This window comes from Dinoponera quadriceps, unplaced genomic scaffold (genome assembly GCF_001313825.1).
Source record: "Dinoponera quadriceps isolate SergipeBrazil2010 unplaced genomic scaffold, ASM131382v1 scaffold676, whole genome shotgun sequence".
Lineage (NCBI taxonomy): Eukaryota > Metazoa > Arthropoda > Insecta > Hymenoptera > Formicidae > Dinoponera > Dinoponera quadriceps.
Window position 1 is genome coordinate 1,327,729 of NW_014554818.1, and position 23,507 is coordinate 1,351,235.

Below are 23,507 nucleotides of genomic sequence, written 5' to 3' on the forward strand. Positions count from 1 at the left end.
AACTATGAACGGGATTCACGGGGGTATTTGTAAGCGGACAAATCCGCGGACGGATCGTTTCGGAATCGATGAGTCATTATCATTAGACAGTGTTCGACAAGACTCGATACTGGCTACCTGTTGTGGATGGTTCTATCGTGCACATACAACATCTTAGTTCATACATACCTAACCAGTAATCAACAGAGACTCGTAAACGTGTGATTACTTACTAAGCAATATCAGTTTTTATGAATGCTGGCCTTAGATTCGAAATTTTGACTTTCCTTCTTCTCGGCGAGTTTGTTAAAATCGGAAATATTCTGTGTGACAAATAATTGGACACACTTGAAAATATTATTTCTTGAATTCCGATAGAGATTGTGTGTAAGATTTATATCATTGGAAATGTGACGTTTATTGTTATTAAAAAAATTACGATTATAACCGTTGATAGACGCTAAATGTTAAGCGATGATCGATGAAATAAAGCTTTTAAACGGAAGGGATCTCAGCTGCGGCCTTGTTTCAGGCTCAGGCCTGAAACGCCGCGCCCGAGAGAAGAGGATACACTTGTGTTTCGCTTGTCCGAGACGGGTGTAAAGGCAGGCTGTTTCCCGCTTTCTTTAACATGGCATAAATATATAGTGGGCACGCCAGGTAGAAAACACGAAAGGCTCTCCCTCGAGTGTCTCTCTAGAAACGTCTGAAACGTTTCCGAGCCAACGAGCGTCTGAATCGTCATCATAAATTTCCATTGCAAAGGAGCTGCTTTCGTGCCTTCGTGCGGTCGTCCCTTTCGCGCAATTGCTCGATCGCGGAAAATGTCGGGGCACTGTGCCTGCAACATTATTACTCTAATTTATTATTTACCAGGCACCTTTAACATACGAATATCTCTCTTTCTCTTTCCCTCACACACACACACACACACACACACACATATATGAATAGAAACGCTGTCTATTTAGGATTTTATGGTCGATCCTATGAGACACAAATCATTATTAAGTGTATACGGGTTTCCGATGTTGTTTCGGCATCCAGTATTGGCTTAATATTACGGATGATTACAGTCAAATGTGATAACTCGATATCAGAGAAAGAGAATGTTGGCGCGAAATTTTACATGATGAAAACTTGACGCATCTAAATGCATTCTAGGATTTTTTCGCAACGATATATCGTGTTCAGCACATGCGTGTCGTAATCATACACGTAAATACGTGTCGTGACGTGCGATTTTTCACCGAGATACGCGTTCGAAGAGTTGAAACCTCTTGAAGGTGGTCTTTCGCCGTCGATCGGCGGCGGCATATACATTGTAATACATACGTTCACGCCGCAGACTTGTCCCTTATCCAGCGGCATGTCGACCGAAACGAACGAGCAGCGTGTAATTAGCCCTCTCTTTTAAAAATTATAATTTAGAAAATTGTTCTCGGTTGTTGCTCCAACTTTGCACCACATCGTTCCAAAGCGATATTATTCGAAACGGTTCTCGAATAAAAGGAAAAGAAAGAATGGTTTAGCTGGACCCCCCTTTTCTCCGAAATCAAACATTTTCTTATCGCTGCAGATCGATCGCGGAAACGCGGAAAATACGTTAGCGCGCGTCTAAAAACAACGAGCGACCGCGCGACGTTGACAACCTGCCAGCGCATTCCTGCGGTACACGCGCACGCACGGTGCCGTGCGTTGGCCCAGAAAATACATACTGGCCTCTTTTGAAATTCGATCGCGCCCGCGCCTACCGCTCGCCAAACAGCGCGCTTTGGGCGATGGAAGGGATCTAATCGAATGCGTATTAAATCCCTCAGCTTAGCTCGCGTATCGAATATACGTACCGTGTGAATTAGCGCACGCTCCTCCCTCGTCGTCGCGTTCGAGATAGCTGTCGCATGAGCGATACTTGTTCTGCAAAATTCTGCAATTTACATCGCTCAGAAGCTAAAGTTTCGCCGCGGAACGCCATAATTCGTGAGTTTAAAGGGTCCGTATGTATTTTCTTTCGGGTACTTTTTAAGCAGAAGTGAGAACGTAATCGAGTGATTAACGCAATATTGTCCCGTTTACTCGATCTGACCGTCGAATGTGGCACAACGATACAAATGATAGCTCGACGTGAATGCGGTTGCTGCCACGCGTGTAAACGCATTGCGGCTAACCGCCGTGAAAGAAGTCGCGTCGGTGTTGAACATAACGCGTTCGAACGATTGCGATACGCGAACGGAATAATCACGTCGAATCGATAGAACATAAATGTTACTTTGCAACTTGAAGCTTGCTGCCGAAAGTCTAAATTATCGGACATTTTCTCTTTGGTGATTAAACCGTGTAGAGATAGTAGTAAAACTAAATTAAATACAAAATTTAATGAGAAATTCGTTATAATATTATTTTTCAAACAGTTTGAAAAGTAGAGTTTGAACAATAAATTACTATTGTTTACAGCCCGACGGCTGACGACCTTACTCGTCACCGATGCGAATTTCGCGCGGATCTCCGCGCGACGAAGAAGGAAAGTTGGCGCACTATTTCGGCGCAATTTTCTATTGCGAATTCCCGTCTTTTCAGTCCCTTCACCTCCCTGCGAGAAGTTAACACGACCGCCGTGAACGACGTGCGATAACACGTATTCCCGAGGGTGTAACGCCGCGAAGGAATTTGATCTTTTAGTTTGTATCTTTGCCGAGAGTTCGTGAAAGAATAATAGTCGCGAGGGTTCCATTTGTGCGCGCGCGAGATTAATCGCTTCGAAACGGCGTCGTGTTGTAACCCGCGATCAAACGGCGCGACCGTCTTCAGAACTCGGATGTCGATAGGAATCCTCGAGGGTCGCGTGCCGCCTTGAGAATGGCAGGGCGAGAATCCTCGCGAAAATAAAGACAAAAGGACGAGGAAAAAACGAGGAGGAACGTTAACGGGCGATTTAACTTTCTGGGCCATCCAGGCGCACGAATCTCGGTTGGCTTTGTGCCGCGACCGAGGAGAAACGTCTTTTTCTTTCCTCTCGTCGAGTATCCGAATTAGCTCTTTTATCTAATAACACCTACGAGTCGGCGCAGTACCGTCAGGACGATGTTGTCGCGAATTCCTCTGCGAACGAGCAATTTCACGTCGGGAGATCAAGTGAATAAAGAAAGAAAAAGGTCACTCGGGGATCAAGGGAGAGAACGAATCTATAGACGAATATGTATCATCGCGCGTTTTCATCGTATCTCATCGATTCACGCGTATTTGAGGAAAAATCCCACCGCTTAGTATTGGAAGAGCAAATTTCACACTTTCATGGCAGACTCGAGATACGCATCGATTCGGCTCGAAATATTTCGAGAATGAATGTTTCCGACCTGTCCCGCTTCATATTTATGTTGCGCGATGTTACGGTCGTGCGTGATAAACGTTCAACATGGTCGGAAGATCCTCTTTTTACTTCCAACCGCCTGTCCAACCGCATCGTTTATTTATAAGGTTCGATCTACTACTACATTACGTTAATACTTGCCGTACTTTCATCTACTCGTGCGTTTCACACGACAAGTGACTGCTCAAGAAAGACGTTCGGTCAGGGAATCGCAACGATATATATATCGCACTGCAAATGCTTACTCTTTCGAGTCGTCTGATCAAGATTGAATTTTGCGCGCAAGTATGCATTAAGAGGGAGAGAGAGAAAGCATCGGCGAAAGAAGAGCGCGCATCTCATCTCCGTCAGCGACGCGAGCTCTCGGAATTGCATAATTTCCTGCCGTAGGTAGCGTGCTCGTTTCCGTTTCCTTCCTCTCTCATTCAATTTATAGCCATTTTCTGCGGGCGCGCGATGCGGCTGGATAAATCTATCTTCGGCAGCGAGGCGAGAGTAGAAGGTAAAAAGGTGGCAGAGTAAAAGAGGAATCCTCTATTCCCCTCTCTCTCTCTCTCTCTCGCCTTCGGTAAGAATCGTTCGCTCGTGCGATTCAACTCAAACCACGACCTTGCTCCAGTGACCTCTTGACCTAACGGCGGAGGCCATGGCCTCCGCAATATGGCGTACGCGCAACGAATAAAGTTCGTCCAGGAACGCGCAAATAGCTAGCCAATTATTATGAGGGGGGGAGAGGAAGCGATTTTCTCGCGAATTCGCTGTCATTTCCCGCCATTTCCGGTTTTTACGACCTCGCATCCCTCCTTAGCTCTTACATTCCCCGGGGATGAGATTTCTTTTTCTGCAGCTGTGCGGCGTCCTTTGCGTTTGAAATTATTCAGGTGTAATCCCGCGGAGACGCGGAAGGTCACTTCGTTGGTTGACGCGGCGGCTCGCTCACGGTAGCGACCGTGAGAACGAAGCGTGATCGATGCTGAATTAATTGGCATGTGCGAATTGATGCACATTCACGGACAAACGCGAGGAGAGAGGATAGACAGCCCAATTAAAAGCTCCCGATCCACGTCGCCGACGATTTATAACAAACTGCGGAGCTGCCGTTTATTTCGCGTTATTATCATTTGTTTTTCGCTCGCATTTGGTCGTCTGCTTTTTTTTTTCTACTCGTCTCTCTCATCTCACTACTCGCTACGTCGTCTGAGAATATCTCATTTCTTTTATTTGTCCAAGGGACGATTTTTGAAAACCACAAAAAAATTATACGTTACATATATTTTTTTCCACAAGAGAAAGAGAGACACTGTGTTGTAACAGAGGCACGCACGCGCCTTCCACGTGTCAATGAAGAAGGCCGTCCCTTTTATAATGGGACACCGTCATTGCCGTCCAGATCGAGAGGAAAAAAGTCCGATAGCCTTATCACGCACGACGGATCAAAGGTTGCGCCCCGTACTTTCTCCGCAGCAGCGGGTCGCGATATCTGCTCTCGTAAGCGCGACACGGTGGTTTTTTTTATTACCAACGCTTTCGTGACATTCGTGCGCTCCATCGGACGGGAAGGTGTGCGCGCTTCCCAAGGATCGGCCTTGCGACGGAAAAGGAAAGCAACCCTCCCTCCCGAACGATGCGTACGTCCTTTTTCGCTATGTTTCCTAATTTTACAGAAATCGAGTTAATCAATAACGAGTAAGATGTGACGTGTTTAATCGTTCGTTTATCGAGATAGACCGGCGATCGCGCGACACATATTCGTACTTATCGATGCGAATCAATTGTGTGTAGATACGGATAATTTTGGTGAAAAGCGATACACGTGTGCGAATGTGTGCGGAGAGACACAGAGGCGCTCGCTCTATAACAGGATAAAAATAAGAAGATGCATTCTTCCGACGAGCTCTCGGCGGCTGCGTAGTCTGCTGGAAGTGATCCGAGCAGCGCGGAAGAGTGTGCGTCGCGCGCAACCTTCTCGCATTTTTACCTTTTTTATAGATATATTATTTTTATATAGATCGCGCGCGTTAATTATCGGATGGGGTGAAGGTGATCGCAAGGGCTGTTATCTCGGCACGCCTTTATCGATTAACGGGCCACGTACACCGAATACTACCGGGCGATAAACGATCCCCTTTGTGAGAGAGCGAGTGGATGGCACTCGCGTTAAATTGGCGATCCTTCACGTATCATCGCGAGTGAGGAATTGATGCCGTCGACATTGTCGGATGAGCACGCGCTCTTGTTCTTCCCTTCGATTCGAAAGGTCGCGTTATGTAAGTCGGTGCGTTACCCGACTCGATTTTCTTTTTTACATAAGTCCAGCTCGCCTGACATTACGGCGGCTCCCAAGGAAATAAGAAGAATGAGTAGGCGGAAAGAAAGAAGGGTAAACTCTATTTTATACACGATCGGAATTGAATACCCGGAGAAAAATGATATTTCGAGCTCGCTGTCTCGCGAATGTTGCATCACGCGACTCGTCGTCAGCACGTAATTGAGTTGCGTCTACATGGTCGGATGCAGCGGTGCAAACGAATCCGTCGGCGGCTGATTCTCATTGAGTATGCAACATTTCCACTGGATAATCATGTTAATATACGCGCATTTCGCTCTAATTTTATGTGTGTGATCCTCCGTTTGTTTGATTTATCAAAGTAGCGATCGTGTGGTGCCTTTCACCTCGAGGTAGAAAGAAGTAATCATCTCTCGCGAGAAGAAACAGAGATAATATTGATCGTGTTGAAGTACGAACGCGTAAAAAGAAAAACTCGGGCCGTATCGACGCAAGGAGGATCGGTGACACGAGGGTGGCGGAGAGGAAGGGAGTGAGAAATTGCGTACTTGAATGAATATTTTACTCCGTGCAACACACATACGTTGTAGTCGTTTAAACAATTCAATTCCACAGGTATCTCATTCGGCACGCAATACGCGTCCGCTCGCGACGTATCAGGGACGCTTTATCGGCCGCCACGTGAGGCTTGCAAAAAAGAAAGAGAGAAACGGGAGGAAGAATAATTTGCGATAAAATGGCAGCGTGCAGAACCCGACGCGTTATGCTCCTCGCGATCTGTTAACCTATATGCACGCGAATTTCATGTGGGATATTAAAGTCGTGCCGATGTTAATCATTTCCGGTCGCAGTAAGGAAGAAAGAGAAATACATTCGATGGTATTTCCGGGCGTGCACGCGCGACGTCTTTTTCTCTCCCTCCTCGATCCCCCCGGCGATGATTGTCTCTCGCGTGGCTTATAAACGACGAGGGAAACCCCCTTAACATATCGCGGCGGGAAAACTCGAGACTCACTCTTCGTCGCGTAACCCAGTTTTTTTTCCAGTGCTCGCGGAAAAGTAAGGGAGAGCCTTCCGGGAATATGTTCGACAATTTGCCGAACCCACGCGTCTCATTCCTTCGGCCCGAAAGCGGATAAAGATCGTCGGAAAAGCGTTATGCTAACTTCGAATTTTGTCGTGACGATTATATCTTTACAAAGAGATATCACGTGGGGAAATAAAGGAGGAATTTCGCGAACGTGTATAGACTCGTTTTATGCTTTGTGTTTGATCTTTTCAATACGGCATTAATAATAACCCCTTACACACATACACTTCTTTCACGAACATTTGTACGTTTATATCCCGAGAGTGATAAAATGCGAGGTATAATCGAGAAAAAGACGCTATCATCGTTCTGGTATTCTTTTGTTGCTGTTGAGATATTCATTGTCAGGACGTTCCGTTTCGAGCTATTTTAATCAAACGGCCATTAAATATTACGAAGGACGAATCGATTGTCGGTCTCGCGACGTACGTAAGAAGGCAAGAAGGAAATAATCCTCAAAATGACTCGACCGTCCGTAAATGCAATTTTCTCGTACCTCTTAGTGAATTAACTCCGGGAAAACTCGTTGAGGGACCTTATTGCGAAATTCGATTCCATCACGGTGTCCACGGTATCCACGATCGGTCGTTCTCGCCGCAAACCCACGCAAATTAACTTTACGGGATCGAATCGGAACGTTTCCAGGGTTGTTGGGTAAAGCGTATCCGACAAATTAGGAAAGGGGCAGTTTCTCTCTTACGAATATATTTAACTGTGTACACACGTTACTTTGATTAATTCACTTGAAGTGGAATCATTTTATACTTATATAAACTACACCTATACGCTCATTGTTTTAATCGAATACGCTTTGTGTGTTGCAGATTTTCAAAAGCTTGAGCGTGAAGCACGGATATGTAGAAAACTTCAACACCCAAATATCGGTGAGTAAATATATCAATTTCTGTAAATTCTTTATTCCCATCAATTTTATACGCATTAGTTTGGTCTCTTCGATTGTGTCTGGCGAAAACGGCAAAAAATATAAATCACCTAACGCTCGCATCTATATATGGCAATATGCGGCTATTCTCAAATACATCATTAGGGAGTAATTAAATTAAGGTCACCAATCGATATCGACGGCGAGTCTTGAAACTTGATCGAAGTAGGCGTTTCGAGGCGAAATGATGAGCGATATGCGCGTGACACGATCACGGCGTACGTGGTGAACATCGCTAGTAGATACAGGACGCTTTGGTCAGACATGCAACCTGTAACCATTGTTTATCTCTGACATTAAATTATACGAAAAAAGGAAAACGCTCGCATATAAAAATTCTTTTTTCTCCGACCATCACGATGAGGACATTCAATGAAACATTACATTACGCATAAAAAATCTAAATTCTTTTATTTGAACTGTCTTACATCAGCGTACGTGTCAAATCGTGACGTAATTTTAAATTTTCAAACGACGAGACTTGACGCAACTTTTATTATTTACATTGTGTGCGTGATTCTTTTTAATACATGCTTTCGTAACAATTATATATACGGTATCAATAAAATATTCGAGATCGAATGCAGGCGATGGAAATTGAATAATGGAATTCGATAAAACAAAAGAGAGAGAGAAGAGGGGGGAGGGGGATATAAATGGAATGACGAATAAGGAATAACTTTATTTTTACGCTTGGTTGCCTTTGATATTTTTCATTTCTTACGTCTCGCTCATCGTTTTTATATTGCTAGATATTTCCTTTAATAGAGTAAAAATTTTTATGGGAGATATTTTTTAACAAAGCGCGTCTGACTATTGTGTACTAAAAGTCATGTCGATAAATATTAGATGCTTGCAAAAGTTCGTAAGGTCACAAATGGCTTAGTGTCAATAATTTTGTAATTGTTTCCTTTTAAATTGCCAAATTAGTTTTTAAATGCTAGCCGTACTGGATCGATGATTGATTGACAATTTATAATTCCGACCGAACCGTCGGTCACATTTAACGCGATTGAAGGTGGAACCAGATAAAGTTCATTTTTGCCACTGCATGCTTTACCATTTTTAATCAAGGTGAAGCGACTGAATTGGCGTATTTGTCTTTTTTTCGGACCTTGGCGCACACGTTGTTGGGGAGATGAGAAAGATTTGGGCAAGACAAAATGTCAGAATTATTCCAACTTTCTCCTATACTTATACACGAAGAGACGTCGATCGATCGATCGATGCGTGTCGAGACGGCAAAAAATATCCGTGTCCTTGGACGAGAATAAAGAAACGGAGAAAGAAGGCGGGCAGATTGCATTTGGGATTATGGGATCGGAACGCATGTTTTCATGCCGTTTAAGAGTTCCTTAACTATTTCCCGGTAGACTGTAATTTCTCAGAGACCGAACTCGTCTTGGGCAAACCGCAAGAAATTTTTAATCTTTCTTCCTTCTCTGATTGCGTTGCATAATCTGTTCCAAGAAAAGAAATTTCCAAAGGATTTTAACAATTCGAGGCGATGGAAATTAACAAAAGTTGACGTATTAATATCGCTCAATTTTACAACGTTGATCGTGTTATCGTCTGTACTTTAATTGTTTTCTAAACGTTATTTATGTGTTGTTTACACGAAGTTTGAGTGCTCTCTTAATACGTTTAATTTGAGATTTAATTTTTGAGAGATGCATGTTAGAAACACGAAATAGTCGCGACGCGCGATGTTATATCTCGCCAGGCATTCGCTGCGGAAAAAATGGAACGAAAGGAAGTCTAATCTCGTTGAGAAATTTCCGGCATCATTGATAGTCAACGAGCAATCAGACGTCTCGTTTATTTGCGATTCAGGCAAATCACGCAATCACACTTCGCGAAACAGTCCCGTTTGGTGAACCGGAATGATGCGTTACGCGCGCGTACGATAATCAAGAGTCAGATTTCTAATCTGTGGCCCGTGATATCTAAACGGCGTTTCGAAATGGTGGAAAAAGTTAAACGCCGATTTAGTACGTTGTTCCACTCATGAATAAACCGTTGCGCACACAATGTTGCATGTGTGCCGTAATCTAGATGAAATGTAAATCGCGTCCCGCTCTGGCACGTTTGATGGATATTGTTCCAAGTGCAATTAATTTCGCGCTTCGTCATTATATCGTCGACTCGCGAATTAGCCCGCCTACTTTTGTAACAGTTTTATCGTAAGTTATTGCATTTTATTCGGGATATATATTTTTAATTCTACGTTAAGTCTTCGAGCGACGAAAACAGAAATAAGTTCCCATTTGTAGCATCAAAGGAGCATCTTTGAACACTTGATTACGTAAAACTAAAATTTCGACTCGAACGATTGCGCGATAAACGCGCGCCCGTGTCGTCGAATAATGTAACCGACGCAAGTCCAACTTTTAAGTTCTTCCAACTCCCATCCGTTATTTAGAATTCTTGCAATCTCGAATCATTTCGGATAAGTTGTAAAGTGATAACGTGGGACTACAATTTATTCCGAGATAACTCGCGTTTTTACTTAGAGCGCAGAGCAGAGAAGCGTGACTCCTGCCGTGTAATTCGATTTTCCACGGATTACACGACTGTCGCCTTGACGGCCGCCGGTGAAAATGACATCCATCCAAATCACGCGAAAACGTTCGAGCCGCCTCCCGCGAGCTATACAAATGATATTGTAATGACACCCGGCTCAAACTTGTTTCGGGGTAAAAAATAATCTCGAGAACGAAGGATACGCCGTTTCGCAAAGTTCCCGTCGAACTTTATCATTCCGCGTGTCCTCGCTCGAGTTCGGACGCGATTTCTCCGCGTGGAAAAGTTTCATCGAGACACCATCCCTTTCGGTAACTTCGGGATTTTCAACGTTGGATATTTCGGTAGCGAAATCCTGAGAGAGTGTTGAGATCCGATTAAAGCGGAGACACTCCGCGATTAACCGAAGAACAAAGTTCCGTCGGCTGTTTGCATTTCCGTGCGATTCTGTCCGAGATCCTTTAATTGCCGATGCTAAGTACCTTTGTGATTGCGTTGGAATTTTTCGCAAAGAGCAAAAGTAACTTTCATAGATTCGTTCACAGAGACACGCTAAAATTCGTTCGCGAGCTTTGCATCCCGTGTGTATTTTATATTTCGTTTCGCTCCTCTCTCTCTCTCTCTCTGTCCGCACGTTACTATCGAAAGGTTAAAGTTATAAATATATTATTGAGTCAAGTCGATCCGCGCGTGTAATACAGCAGTGTACGTGTGGCTAATTGCCGGTTGCTCTGGACGCCACGTATTAAAATAACAAAAAGAAGAGCAGTAAATAGAAGGCTGCAGTCAACTTCCGGAGCCGACGCGGTCGCTTCGTTAGCGTCGTCAAATTGTTGATCATCAATTATCCCGCAAGAGTCGCCGTCGAAGCGGACTCTTCTCCTCTCTCATATTATCGAAGCGTTTCGCGTTAACCGAGCGACGCCGATCGAACGAGCGCAAAGTTCTCGCGTAGTAATCTCTTAAGTAAAGCGAACGCACGTGTCGCATGCAAACGGCTTTCTCCTCTTTCCCCGGCGCGCTATTACGACGGCAATTTGGGCGATCCCAATTAATCGCGGCTTCGCCCGACCCGAAACAATGATCACTCCCGCAGGAGCGCCAAGGGGAGTTTATCACTAGTTTTCTATTACGCGATTGCGCTCGCGTGTAAGCGGGCAATTTTGCGCCCGGGACGGGAACGATCGTAGAAAATTTACGGCCGGTGAAACGCACCAACCCCGGTTTCGGTGGCGATGGTAATCCCGAAATTTTGGAAATTGCGTCTCGAGACGCGCAGACGAGGGCTCCGAGCCAAGTTCTTGCGCGAACTTTATGTCCATCGCGACTACTTTCGGCGACGCGATTTATCCGCGAGTGACGACACGCCTCTTGGCGCATCACGTGCGCCCCATCTTCTCACGTTCTGCGGGATCTTTTTCGGATAAATTTTTTTCCCCTAAGCTCCACGTTTCGCGTCGTGAGCGTCGGGTGTGACGCTGGAAACCGTCGGTGCGCGGAAAATAGCTTGAATTGCGAAGGAAACTTGATTGACACGCGTCGCCCACTCAACTACGGTGAAAAAATTCGTTGAATAAAACCGTTTAAACGAAAGACTGAATGCTCTCTCTCTCTTTAATAAGAATGCGTATTGCTCATTAAATCACTTAACATCTCAATTGTTGTATTATTTAACGCGAATTAGAATAGTTTCGCAGCGGCACCTCATTGAACCTTGACCTTTTCGGCACACTTCATTAAGCGGCTCCTAATCGTACGTATCTCCGATTGGGAGGCCTGGGGCGATTTACAGTCGACCGATTTACCCGGCTTGACGGTCCTCAAGTCAAACCGAACGTCCAGCAAATAACCGCTTTATTCCGGCTGGAATTGCGTCGATAATTACTACGGTATCGCTCGCAAGTTGCTGAAAGTCTCACTCTATTAACGTCGCTCACGGATAATAAGTGTAAACAAAAATAAGATTCCCACCTTGTTAAAAATTCGACGCTGATTATTCGTTTAATGGCCGTTTCGCGATGTTCGACGGTGACTCTTAAAATCGCGAGGAAAATAAAAATAAGAAACGTTAAGGAGGAAAGCAAGGCGCACGTACAAAACATGTTACAGCTTCCTTTGCTCTCACGACCGTATCGGCCGTTAGCAGCGCATATGCGGCGCACGCGGCTGAGACCTTGAACCGACGCGCTCTCCGCATCGGGTTGTGTGTTACACAGCGAATCGCGCACGTAATACACAACCTGGATACCTGCCAATCGGCCGCGCCGCAGTCCCGGGGGAAATTTTTGGCGCGCGAGCCGTTTTTGCGCGGATTCGACAGCCGGATTGCGGCCGATCCTGGCGGGATGGAAGATTCGGCGACAACAGGTGTTATCTTTTCCAGCTGAGAGAACGTTTATCGGACTCGTCGCGCTCATTTTTACGCGCGATGTAACCACTCGAAAGTGTTCGAAGGTATCTTAGTTTTAAGCATCTCGTTCGAGAAAGCCCGGGAGGAGGAGACTGTCGGTAACGCTGTAGTTTCGACTGTGATGATGGGAGTTTTTTACTTTGGTACATTTCAAATATTGCGCAAGCATACATTTTATTACACGTACACAATAACAGAGGGAAGGGTTGATCTTTTTCCAGCGATTTCGCGCGTTCAGACAGCGTGCGACAAAGTCGATAATAATGTTTCTATTATATTAATCGAACGGAGGGAGCTGCCGTTTCCCATTCGTCGCTCCATGAACGTGAAAGGACTCTGAGCGTATGGCTGAGCGACGCTCGTCTCCCGCTCTTTTGTCCGTTCGTAAACGAATTTCATTGATCGGTAACGCGGGGTTACCCGCGTAATACATCGACGACCACAATCGGAACTGTTGACATTGCATCGACAATGCACGCTTCCAAGCGGAGATAATCGTCTATCTTTGTACACACACAGCGAAAGTCGCCGCGAGTCGTCCCTGCGGGCGGTCTATTCGTTGACTTTTATCACTGACAAAATCCGGCAGTCAGCACCGTGGGCTCTGAAACTGAAATATTCGGCGCAGTATATTTACACATATATATTTATATTAAAGAGAAGCGCCCTATTATTTCTCGCAATATTTTCAGATTCTGTTAGATTTTCTTTGTAGATTTCATCGCGACCTCTTTCTTAGATTTCGCCCTGTTCAGCGGTCATTCCGCGCACGACGATGCGTGAATGTTCTCGCGCGCGTGTGATTCGCGACAAACCTTGACCCGCCGTTGAAGTAAAGAGCAGGATCTAAAAACGGACGAGGCAGGCAGACAGAGGAGAGTACGTGCTCTCGCATCTCCGTCGTCTCATCGTCTTCCGTCTCGTGGCCGAGCGTTCGCGAGGAAGAGAATGCAGATCAATACTCGGCATCCGGTTCAGTCCGCCCCCGCAATTTGCCTTACCGATCTCTCGGTCCGCTCGTTCGGCTAAAAATTCCCGACAACGAGAGCGCTCGCGACGCGTTTATGATCGCTAGGATTTCCGATCGCGCGATACGACGCGATTTTTTCTCTCTCTCTCGTCGGCTTCTATTTGCATCGATCACGCGTGGAACGGCCGATAAAATGATTTTCGCGCGACAATAGATTATGTTAAGTAGAACTCGTATATTATGCGCGAGAACGAGAAACGGCGATGTAATAATTTGTAGCGTCTATATATATCTGCAGAAATATAAATAATCGAGATAAAGGTGAATGCGGAAGAGAATTTATAAGCGTCGCTCGTAATCCTTCGCAGAACAGAAAGCCGACGACGGCTCGGACGAGACAATTGACGCAAAATTATAATAGTAATATGGATATAAAGCGCATCGCGATTTTTTTTGTTATCGAGGAAAAGCAATTTTTGCCGTCTTTCGTTTTCGTGAACGCTCTGAATTATCGCGCCGACTATTTTATTCGAAAAACTCAATTTTCATATAACACCGATAATATATATCGGGAAAAAAGCGGAACCTCTTTTTTTTTTTTAATAATATCGCTGCGAATTAAACATCGGCCATTTCTTCCACGTTTTTATATGCGACAGAATTTTCGTTTTTTTCATTTAAGCTACAACGAAATGATTTTAACGGTAATTTTATAGATATAATAGTGTTATATAAGATACCCCTAGCTAAAATGTTGATATTCTATAATGATCAAGTCTCGATCGATCGTTCGAAGTACGACGGAATTTGCAGGATTAATATGGAATGAAATATTTGTTCGAGCCGGTATTTCACATCGAAGACTCAAAATATCGATGGCCGAGCGTAACACCAGTCGGCTTTCAACTGTCACACGCAGAGTCTTCCTTCCCAGTTAATCCCACTCCCATCGTGTTGGAATTCACCTGCCGGGTGATGACGACCGGATTGGATTCTCAGAGAGCAGCCTCGTTGGCTACGCGCGGGTTTGTTAGATGAGCCGCGGTCTATCGCGATTCCATAATTCATAAGGGTCGGGCTCTTGCCGATCAGCGGCGAGTGTGTTTCTTTTATTCATCTTACGGCTCTATTCTCGCCGGCCGATGAATCGGCGTACCTCGACAGAAAATTCGCTTTCGCCGCGAGTCAACAAGTGATACCTATCGATTCCACTTGTCAATTGCGAGCCTGCGAGTTACATTCCCTACCTATTTTTCTTCCCTTCTCTCGACGATGACTCGTGTTTTTTTTCCCCCGCTGCGTGTTTCCTCCCCTTTGGGACTATTCCGTGCGACACGCATGATGGATACGATCGCGCGAGTGTCACCAGGAGAAACATCGTCGTGAGAACCAAGACCCCTCCCGTGTTGCTCGGTCATGGACGGACGGTATATTTTTAGTACGGATTTAACGAGATACTTTATTTCGTCCCAACCCCGATATGTAGGTCGCGTGGGTGAAGGTGCGTGCCGCATCCCTCAAAAACGGGGGGATAACGATTCGGTAAAAATTGCTCGATTGTAACAACGGAATATCGTATTACAAGATTAATTAATTTGTATGTATGCGTACGGTGGATAATCGTTTTCTTAATTAGTGTCTCCTGCAGACATTTTTCAAGGAGGGTGTCGATCGAGTCCTCTCGCAGCCAAGGTTAACTTCAGCCACGAGAAATACAACAGTGTTCGATAAACGTTGGGATAATAGCGAGGGCTGCTGGGTAACGAGGTTTCCTTATACCGAAGACGACCTGGTAATCGTCTTACCGTCTTAACGAACTACCAGAAGCGTCCGTGAACTCCTTCCGATAGTACTCGCAATATCCTCTTGCACACGCGAACGATTACGCATTTCGCGATTTCCTTCTGCGGATATTGCTTGCAAATAACCGTGTTGAAAAACAAGAAAAACAGGTGAAAATCCATGTAGAAAACCCATAAGAAATCCCTCGAGGATTATCCCTGGGGATTTGCGCCAAAAATCTAGGTCCTAAGTAGGAATCCATGTGTATTCCTATATGAATTTTCACAAACCGTGTGGATTTCTATATGGATTTTTTATATATCTATATGGATTCGCATGAGTTCCGGCGAATTTCCGTGGGAATTCACCCGGGAATTTTCAACAGGGAAGCATCTTCCGCGAGAATAAATAGGTATTGGTGAAAAAAATTGAAGGATATAAGACGGCAGTGATACACATCGATTGCGAGTATGTCAAAGTTCACTAAAGAATGTATCTATTAATCTGTGTCGTGCAAGTGTGAGGACAGCTCGAACAAGTTAAACGTAAGAGAATAATATTTTTTAAAAGAGAGAGAGAGAGAGAAAGAGAATGCAAAAATCCGCAAGATTCTTTCAGCCATCGTGGCTTTCTCAGACCAACTCGTTTAAAACCTGATCCCTTTATTTTTCTTGGGGATTTTCTCGTTTACCTTAGAATATTTAAATCGAAATTTCGAGCAGGGCACGAGCGCTCGCAAATGTAATTGTAGCGAGAGAGCGTAGCGCCGCGCAGAGCTATGTACGCCGAGGTGTGGCTTCGGGGATCGATACTTGTGTGTTAGTTATCTTTCTCTCTCTTTCTCACCTCCCTTCTCAGCTACCGCGATCGTTCCTACAATTTTGTTTTTTATTATAACAGGCGCGCGCAAAGAATTAACGCGTGTTATATAACTTTGTAATGATATCTCGTTTAGCAAATCGATCGGTGGACCATGTATACTCGCAGCAGGTCCCTTAAATTTGACTGCTGAATATTTTCCGCAAGCTCAGATTGTAAGGTTTCTATCGGTGCGAGCGAGCAAGCGAGTTCCCCTCATCAACGGAAATTCCCACCAATAATATCCGTTTTGGTATCCGAACTCGTTTTTCCGACCACGTCTTATTGGATCGAAGGAAGGTTCAAAGGGCAAGAAGATGGATTCTGGCCTCCTTGCTCCTTCCCCGCTTTTCTCACGAGCTCGAGAATCAAAAGGACGTGGATGGTAGAAAGATGTACTTTTGATACACGTGGCGCTTCGATCTCGAGTTCACAATCGATGCAGTGCGTCGTCGTGCGAGGAATGCACATATTATATTCTTCAGACTTTTGCCGCGTAAATATACTCGTATATAATGTATTCGTGAAAGATGTTTATTTACATACTATACATCTCTAACGTCAAATATGAATATTTGTAGACAAGAAATTACAAAAACAAAATTTCAGCTGTACATGATTCTGTTGCAGTAAAATAATATTATGATAAAAGTTTAAGAGAACACACACACACACACACACAATCGTTCAATTGAAGATTAAATCGAGGCGATGAATCTTTCTGGCATTTTGAACAACGCTACTTTTCTCAGTTTTTCTTTCTCAACTCCTCGGTTGAGAAACGGCCGTTCTCATCATCGATATGCATCCTGATAATCTTCATTCTCGTCTCTTCTCGAGTCACCATTTGGATCTTATTGGATTGGACGCGGTATCAAAGGAAGAGGAGGCGAGTCTCCGCGGTTCTTCGATCCTATCGAAGAATGAAAAGTGCGACGAAAGTGTAAGGTGTCACTACTCTTGTGACCGTGACGATCTTTAGGACCTTTAGGAATGCAAATCTACCGAAATTATATTCGTTTAATCGCGCGCTTTATCGGCGCTCTCTCGCCATGGAATCCATCCTTACATGCTATCACTGACTGAAAAAGATCGTACGGAATTTGTCGCATCTTACGTCTCAGCAAACGTTACAATTGACAGCGCGAATCTTCCACCGAAATTGATGCTGCTCGGATTAACGAAGACGCGTTTAGATCGAAGACCCGAACGATCGGGAGGGATAACCATTTTCTTTCGACGGGCGGCCTCGTGGTATTCGCGTTGCTTCTCATTAAATTTTCTTTACTCATCACGCGAGATGACAGTCGGAAATACCGGTTTTCGCTCGATTGGCGAGATCTCGCGATGAAACGACCGAGTCGTCGCGCGCTAACTGAAGTGATACGTCTGTCGGGAAAAGTTCCGCTCTCATTATAACGGCACGACGGTGGCAACCCACTTCGTTGATCGATCTCGAAATAGGTACGCGTAGAGAACGGCGCATTGCGGCGGAAGCGGATAGACGGGACAAATGCAAGCCGGGGAGGGACGAAACTGGAATTTCTCCTGGAGGAAAATCAACTTATCACGTGCGAAATAATCGAGCAACGGTATCGCGAATCTTGAAATAACATGCAAAACATCATGCAAATTTCATCGTCGGAGCATCGGGCAAATTGCTTTCCCGGCGAGCGTGAAGAGAAAAAGGGGAAAAAAGAGTGTTTTAGCAAAAGAGTTTGTAAATCTTGAGATTTTTTATCGCCATCGATCGCTGTTACTTACGCGAGGGTCACGCCTGACAAATTTCGTAACGAAGAAGACGTTCAACGCGACAAGCGGGATAATCTTGATAATTAAGCGAGTTGCCGAAGTAAGAGTTGGGCGCACGAAGGGCTTCTTCGCATCGTCATGCATGATGATATCGGCCGGCGTTTTTGTTCTCGCGTACCGAGTCCTTTCTTACGATGGCAGATAGACGAACCGCGTTTCCTTCACTTGACTCTGATTAAGCTCGATCCGACTCTTGCGAGAAACGCCCCCTTCGTTGACCCTCCACATCGCGATCGGTCGTTTTTTAGATACAAATCAGCCGAGTTACTCTCGCGCGATCTCAGATTCGCGACGAAATCGGAGTCGCGCTGCATTTATCGCGAATTATAGATCGGCTAAAGTAAACTTCACCGGCTGTCGCGATGATCGAATCTTATAAGCTCTCAAGAACCGTGTTGGTTTCTCGCGTGCTCCAGATTTATATCCCTCGAAATGTGGACATGCAATTAAGGATCAGACGCTACATTTACTCGACGGCTCAGGCGGACCGATAAATCGATCGTTCGATCGTTAACTCGGTGTCAACACTCTGTGAGAGCTAATTGACGACAGTCGTTCGCCCGAGAAGGCGTCGCAAAAATTCGAGTGGCGACACGATTGTTCGACGGCAGTAAAAGACCGCGCTGGATAACGGCGTTCGTCGATACTATCTGCTCGAGACGATCTCGGGTGCTGTTTGCAATGTGATTACCATGGTTATCACGTTCGCGAAACCCGGAAGTCAACCTGGGGAATGGCATGCCGTTAAGTTGGCAAATTTGCGAAATTCGAGAAATGGGACTTTACGATATGCACTTACACGTCGACAATGTCATCATCCCGATCGGATTTTCTTCCCGTTTCGTTCGTCGGAAAATTTCACATCCGCGATATTTGCGATCAGATGCGTTATGTAAGGGTTTATGGTGAGACTCATCGTGTACGATCCGAAAATCGCGATTCATTAATCGGAGAAAAATTGCGAGCGAAAGGTAAACAGAAAGAAGAGGGAGAGAAAGAGAGAGAGAGGAAAGATACGACTGAAAGATGAAACAATTTTACCGATAATAGTATCGCGTGATGTTCCCGTTATCCTTTTAAAGATATGTTTAAACAGTCCACAGAGATGTCCGTTTAAGACTGCTTGTATACAATCAGTAGCTTCATATCTCCTCATCCTTTCTGTTACAGTGAGATTGCACGACAGCATACAGGAAGAGAATTTTCATTATCTCGTCTTTGACCTGTAAGTATACTGAATCGTTATTATTACCGTTACACCTAATTTAATTTCCATGCATGTCTCGCGCTTTCTTTCATCAGAGAACGAGGCCGTTTGGCCAGACCGAGCTACGTTGTGTGAGCCGAACGGAGTAATGAAAATCTCGAGCGATTGTAACGGTGACGCACGACTTGGACATGATTCGTTCTCTTTTAATAGTTCCTTGATATCTTTTCATCTATATCAATCGGAAACGGCGCACTTCTCCATTATATTATATACGAGACGCGAAAGAGAAAAACTCTCCGTTGGTAATTAGAGATGCCTCGTCTATACTATTCTTACTTGTCATCAAAATTCCACTTACATCAATTTCATCTGTACAAGAAGATAGCTCCTGTTATTCGACTTTGGGACTGTTCTTGCACAAATAATTTGACAGACAATCGTCGGCCTCGCCTATGTTTTAACGTCGTTATCGGTCGCCGATCTGCGCGGAACACTCAACGTAATCGAGCCGACGATATTCTCCCGAGTCATCGTCGCGACTCCATTAACCGGCACCCAGGGCGAGCAACAACGAGGCAATTTGTGAGCTCTAATTGTATCGGACGGAGATACCGATCTCTCTCTCTCTCTCGCGGTCTTTTAATATCGTCTCGATCTCTCTCCGGCGTCGAGAAAGTATATATCGCGCCTAATTTAATTTCCGCGAGAGTATACGCGCGCCGGGATATTCGTAACGCTGATTTATACCTCTCCTTTCTCTTTCTTGGCCACGTGCGCTAATTCGCCACGCCGCCGATTAATCTCCGGGTTATGAGGGATTTCATTTCGCTCGTTCGTCTTCCGTTTGACTTTTTATTGTCGACGCGCGCGGTATTTTCGGGCTCCGCCCGTCGAATTCCCGGGGTGCTCGAGCAGTTAATCCGCTCTTAATTCCGCTCAACAGCGTTTTTCCCCGCGATACCCTCCCGCGCGATCAACTTTGCGGCTCGTTTAATGCGGTTATACTCTCGTACATCTTTTTATGCGCGTAATACCGAACCGAGCTCGCTCACGCGAAAGCTACTTTTATTCCCGAGGTTAAATATTTCGTTCCTCTCCGCGAGAAGAACCCTTCCGTGCGATCCCGCTCTCGCGAAATGGAATTGAAACGTAAAACGCTTACAGAGTCACCGGCGGAGAACTGTTCGAGGACATCGTTGCGAGGGAGTTCTACAGCGAGGCCGACGCCTCGCACTGTATTCAACAAATCCTCGAAAGCGTACACCATTGCCATCACAACGGAGTTGTGCACCGGGATCTGAAAGTACGTAGGAGAGGAAGAGAGAGCGCGTTTGCGGAGCCGACGTTGAAATAAAGCGAGCGAGCGAGAAGCGCCCGGTCTATTTTTCCACAATGCATTTCCGTCCGATGCGTCGTCTACTTTCCACGGAACGTCCCGGGGAAACCTAGATAATAATAGCGAGCCCGGTGTTTTCTATCGAGCGTTACTCTCTGTCCAAACTACCTTTCAATTTTCAGTGCTCTGAGTAAAACTCGACCGAATTGACTTGAACCGCGATTACGCGTCGATTACTTGTTCGCGAATCGAAATTTCAATCTGCGCGAGAGGGAGGAGAGACGACACTCTGTCTCTTTCTCTGTTGCAGCCCGAAAATCTGCTCCTCGCGAGCAAAGCGAAAGGGGCGGCTGTAAAACTGGCAGACTTCGGGCTGGCGATCGAAGTACAGGGTGAAGCCCAGGCATGGTATGGTAAGTTGGCCCCGATTTTTCCGCTCAATTAATCCGTCGGAACCCCTCCTGCTGCTTTTGTCGTCGGACCGACCGAGCGTCTCCCCTTCTGTGTGAACGTACGTCGCAACCGCGGTGATGTTTGACCCCTAATCGGTGACACCAGAGGATCGTCTCACGATGGAAACCATTTCGAAGACTCGCGTCGATGGAGGGTGCTCGATTGTAAACAACGGCGGTTGTCAAACGCGTACGATCGCTAATATTCCCGCGGATGCACCAATTCAATTCTGTCTTGTGCGAGTATTTTTGTCGAGTAAAAACATACGAAGAAAACATCGAAACGTATTGACCGAAGGTACCTTAATATCTGACAGAATTACGCAGACTATCGTGGCTCAAGTTGCGAACTTGACATCCGACACTATCATTTCCAAGCGAAATACAGCCTTCGTTCGTCTCGCTCTTGTGCGAGGATCGTACTGTTGCGACTTACGATATCTATCGTATCGCGTAACGTATCATTTTCTTGCGGATAGGAAACACGCCCGTTAGCCCGTAATACAGAAGGAAAATACCAATAACGTACCAAAGACTATCGCAAACTTATTGCACTGGCGGGAAAGGCATTATTGAATTCCTTTGTTTTTCTAGAAAGCCATTCTCCCGCTTCAAGTTCCGGACGTGTTTCGGCCCCTTTCGTTATTTTATCTTCGCCCTCCTTCGCGTCCTTTTATTTATTTCGCCATTTGTTATTGTTGTTTTACAAGCCTTTCAAGCGAGGGAAACTGAAGGAATAGTCGCACTTTTCCGAGAACTTGGCCACATTTCGCTGTAAAAAAATTGCATTTTAATTAGCTGCTCGCTCTCTTGTATTATCCCATCGTTTCTCGTATAATTTGCAATCCGAGCCGTGAACCTCGACCTTTCCATTTGTTTTACGGTCTCTTCGTGTATCAACGTACATACAGCTATGTGAAACGGCATATTTGAATACAGGTGAAACAACACCAGTTGGCTGCTCGTTTCGCGTTCCCCTTAATGTACGGAAAAAGTTTCCCGATAACGCGGCAAATTTTTCCGCGTTTTTTCCCGCACGTCTACTCAATATAAGGACTTTCACCAGCTCGGATCTTCATTTTAGAGACTTGGAGGCTTCTTCAGAGGTTTGGGGACGATATTCCCTCGCGAAAAGTCAATGCAGTCCGTTGAACCTATGTAAAAAAAAAAAATTAATATTTTCCGCGCAGAGTTGCATAGCTTTGATGCGTCAATTAAAGCGCGAAAGGTTAAAGGGCACAGGTATTGGACCTTGTAATTGAAACGCGTTATCATTCGGAAAATCAACATTTATTTCACCGCAACTTCGCCAATTTTCGTAACGCACAGACCTTGCAGCAAGATGGACCGTTTAATTTACGTGGGTACAGAGATGCGCGAAATACAGGGATGGTCACGTAAAACATTAATCACAATGTTGACCTTTACGGGGGAAGCCTGATAACTTGTCCTGAGTAAATATTCCGCGACATTCCTCTTCGTGATCGCGACGGCGTGAGAGAACGGTTCGTCTTCATGCGAACTGTTTGACGCGGAAAGATTTTAACGAAGAAACGGATATCGATACTTGTATCGACCGATTCGAAAGATTCAACGCTCGTTTTGTTGAAGATAGTAATATTTCCGAGGGCAATCGTAGCCTGGTTAATTGCATACAGCCGTATTTTTGCCGCGCCAAAGCGTTCCGATTGCGGTTACGTAAATGGCGGCGCGTGCTTATAGAAAATTAATTACACACGTGGTAAAGCACGTTAAAATTGCCGGGACAAAAATTGGCAGCAAAAATAAAAGAAGAGATGACGAAACTCGCACCTAAATTATCCGATTACATGCTTCTCATTAATCTGGAAAAATTTCACAGCATTCTCTCTCCCGCCGTCGCCATCGCGTTTTTATTTTTTTGAATAGTCGTTCCGCGAAGAGTTAAAGTCACGTGTCGTCAATTGCGACGCTATGTACGAGTATTTCAGGACTTTTACAATCGCATGGACAACCAGCTGTGATCAATATACCGAAAATCTATAATAATTTATGAATTTTCCGCAAATTATATGCAGCTGCGTGATAATGTATTTTTTTCGGATTCCACTACATTTCAACGACTAATACGAATATTGAGCGCGCATTTGAGCCCAGAGGTAAATAAATGAAAAATGCGCATGTGTGTTCTAATCAATATTGTAGAATTTAAATTTTCAAATAATAGATCCGTCATATATCAATTTTGGAACGCTAATCACACACCTATGTATGGCACCGTACGTCGCCCCTATTTGCATAGTAATGAAAACTGTACAGATATTTGAAAAGAAGATCGTGAATTGCATTATTCTTGTTTTAAAAATGTGTGGAGTTGCTGTTTTAGAGTTTTATTTTACTCGGAACATTTAAATCGGATAAAAAGTAAGTTCACTTAATGCTGCATTTTTTTATTTTATTTTTTATTTATTTTATTTATTTATTTTTTTTTTAGTATCGAGCGATACAT

At 44.8% G+C, this 23,507-nt stretch overlaps 1 protein-coding gene across 19 annotated transcripts in view; it reads left to right on the forward strand.

The window, feature by feature from the left end:
- Window positions 1–23,507, forward strand: part of LOC106742123 (calcium/calmodulin-dependent protein kinase type II alpha chain) — a 97,397-nt gene that overhangs the window by 25,299 nt on the left and 48,591 nt on the right. For all 19 annotated transcript variants that reach the window (XM_014614763.1, XM_014614764.1, XM_014614767.1 and 16 more), the window contains exons 3-6: window positions 7,548–7,607; window positions 19,192–19,246; window positions 20,396–20,534; window positions 20,878–20,980. In XM_014614763.1, the coding sequence (XP_014470249.1) occupies window positions 7,548–7,607; window positions 19,192–19,246; window positions 20,396–20,534; window positions 20,878–20,980 (357 nt within the window). The remainder of the gene's footprint in view (window positions 1–7,547; window positions 7,608–19,191; window positions 19,247–20,395; window positions 20,535–20,877; window positions 20,981–23,507) is intronic.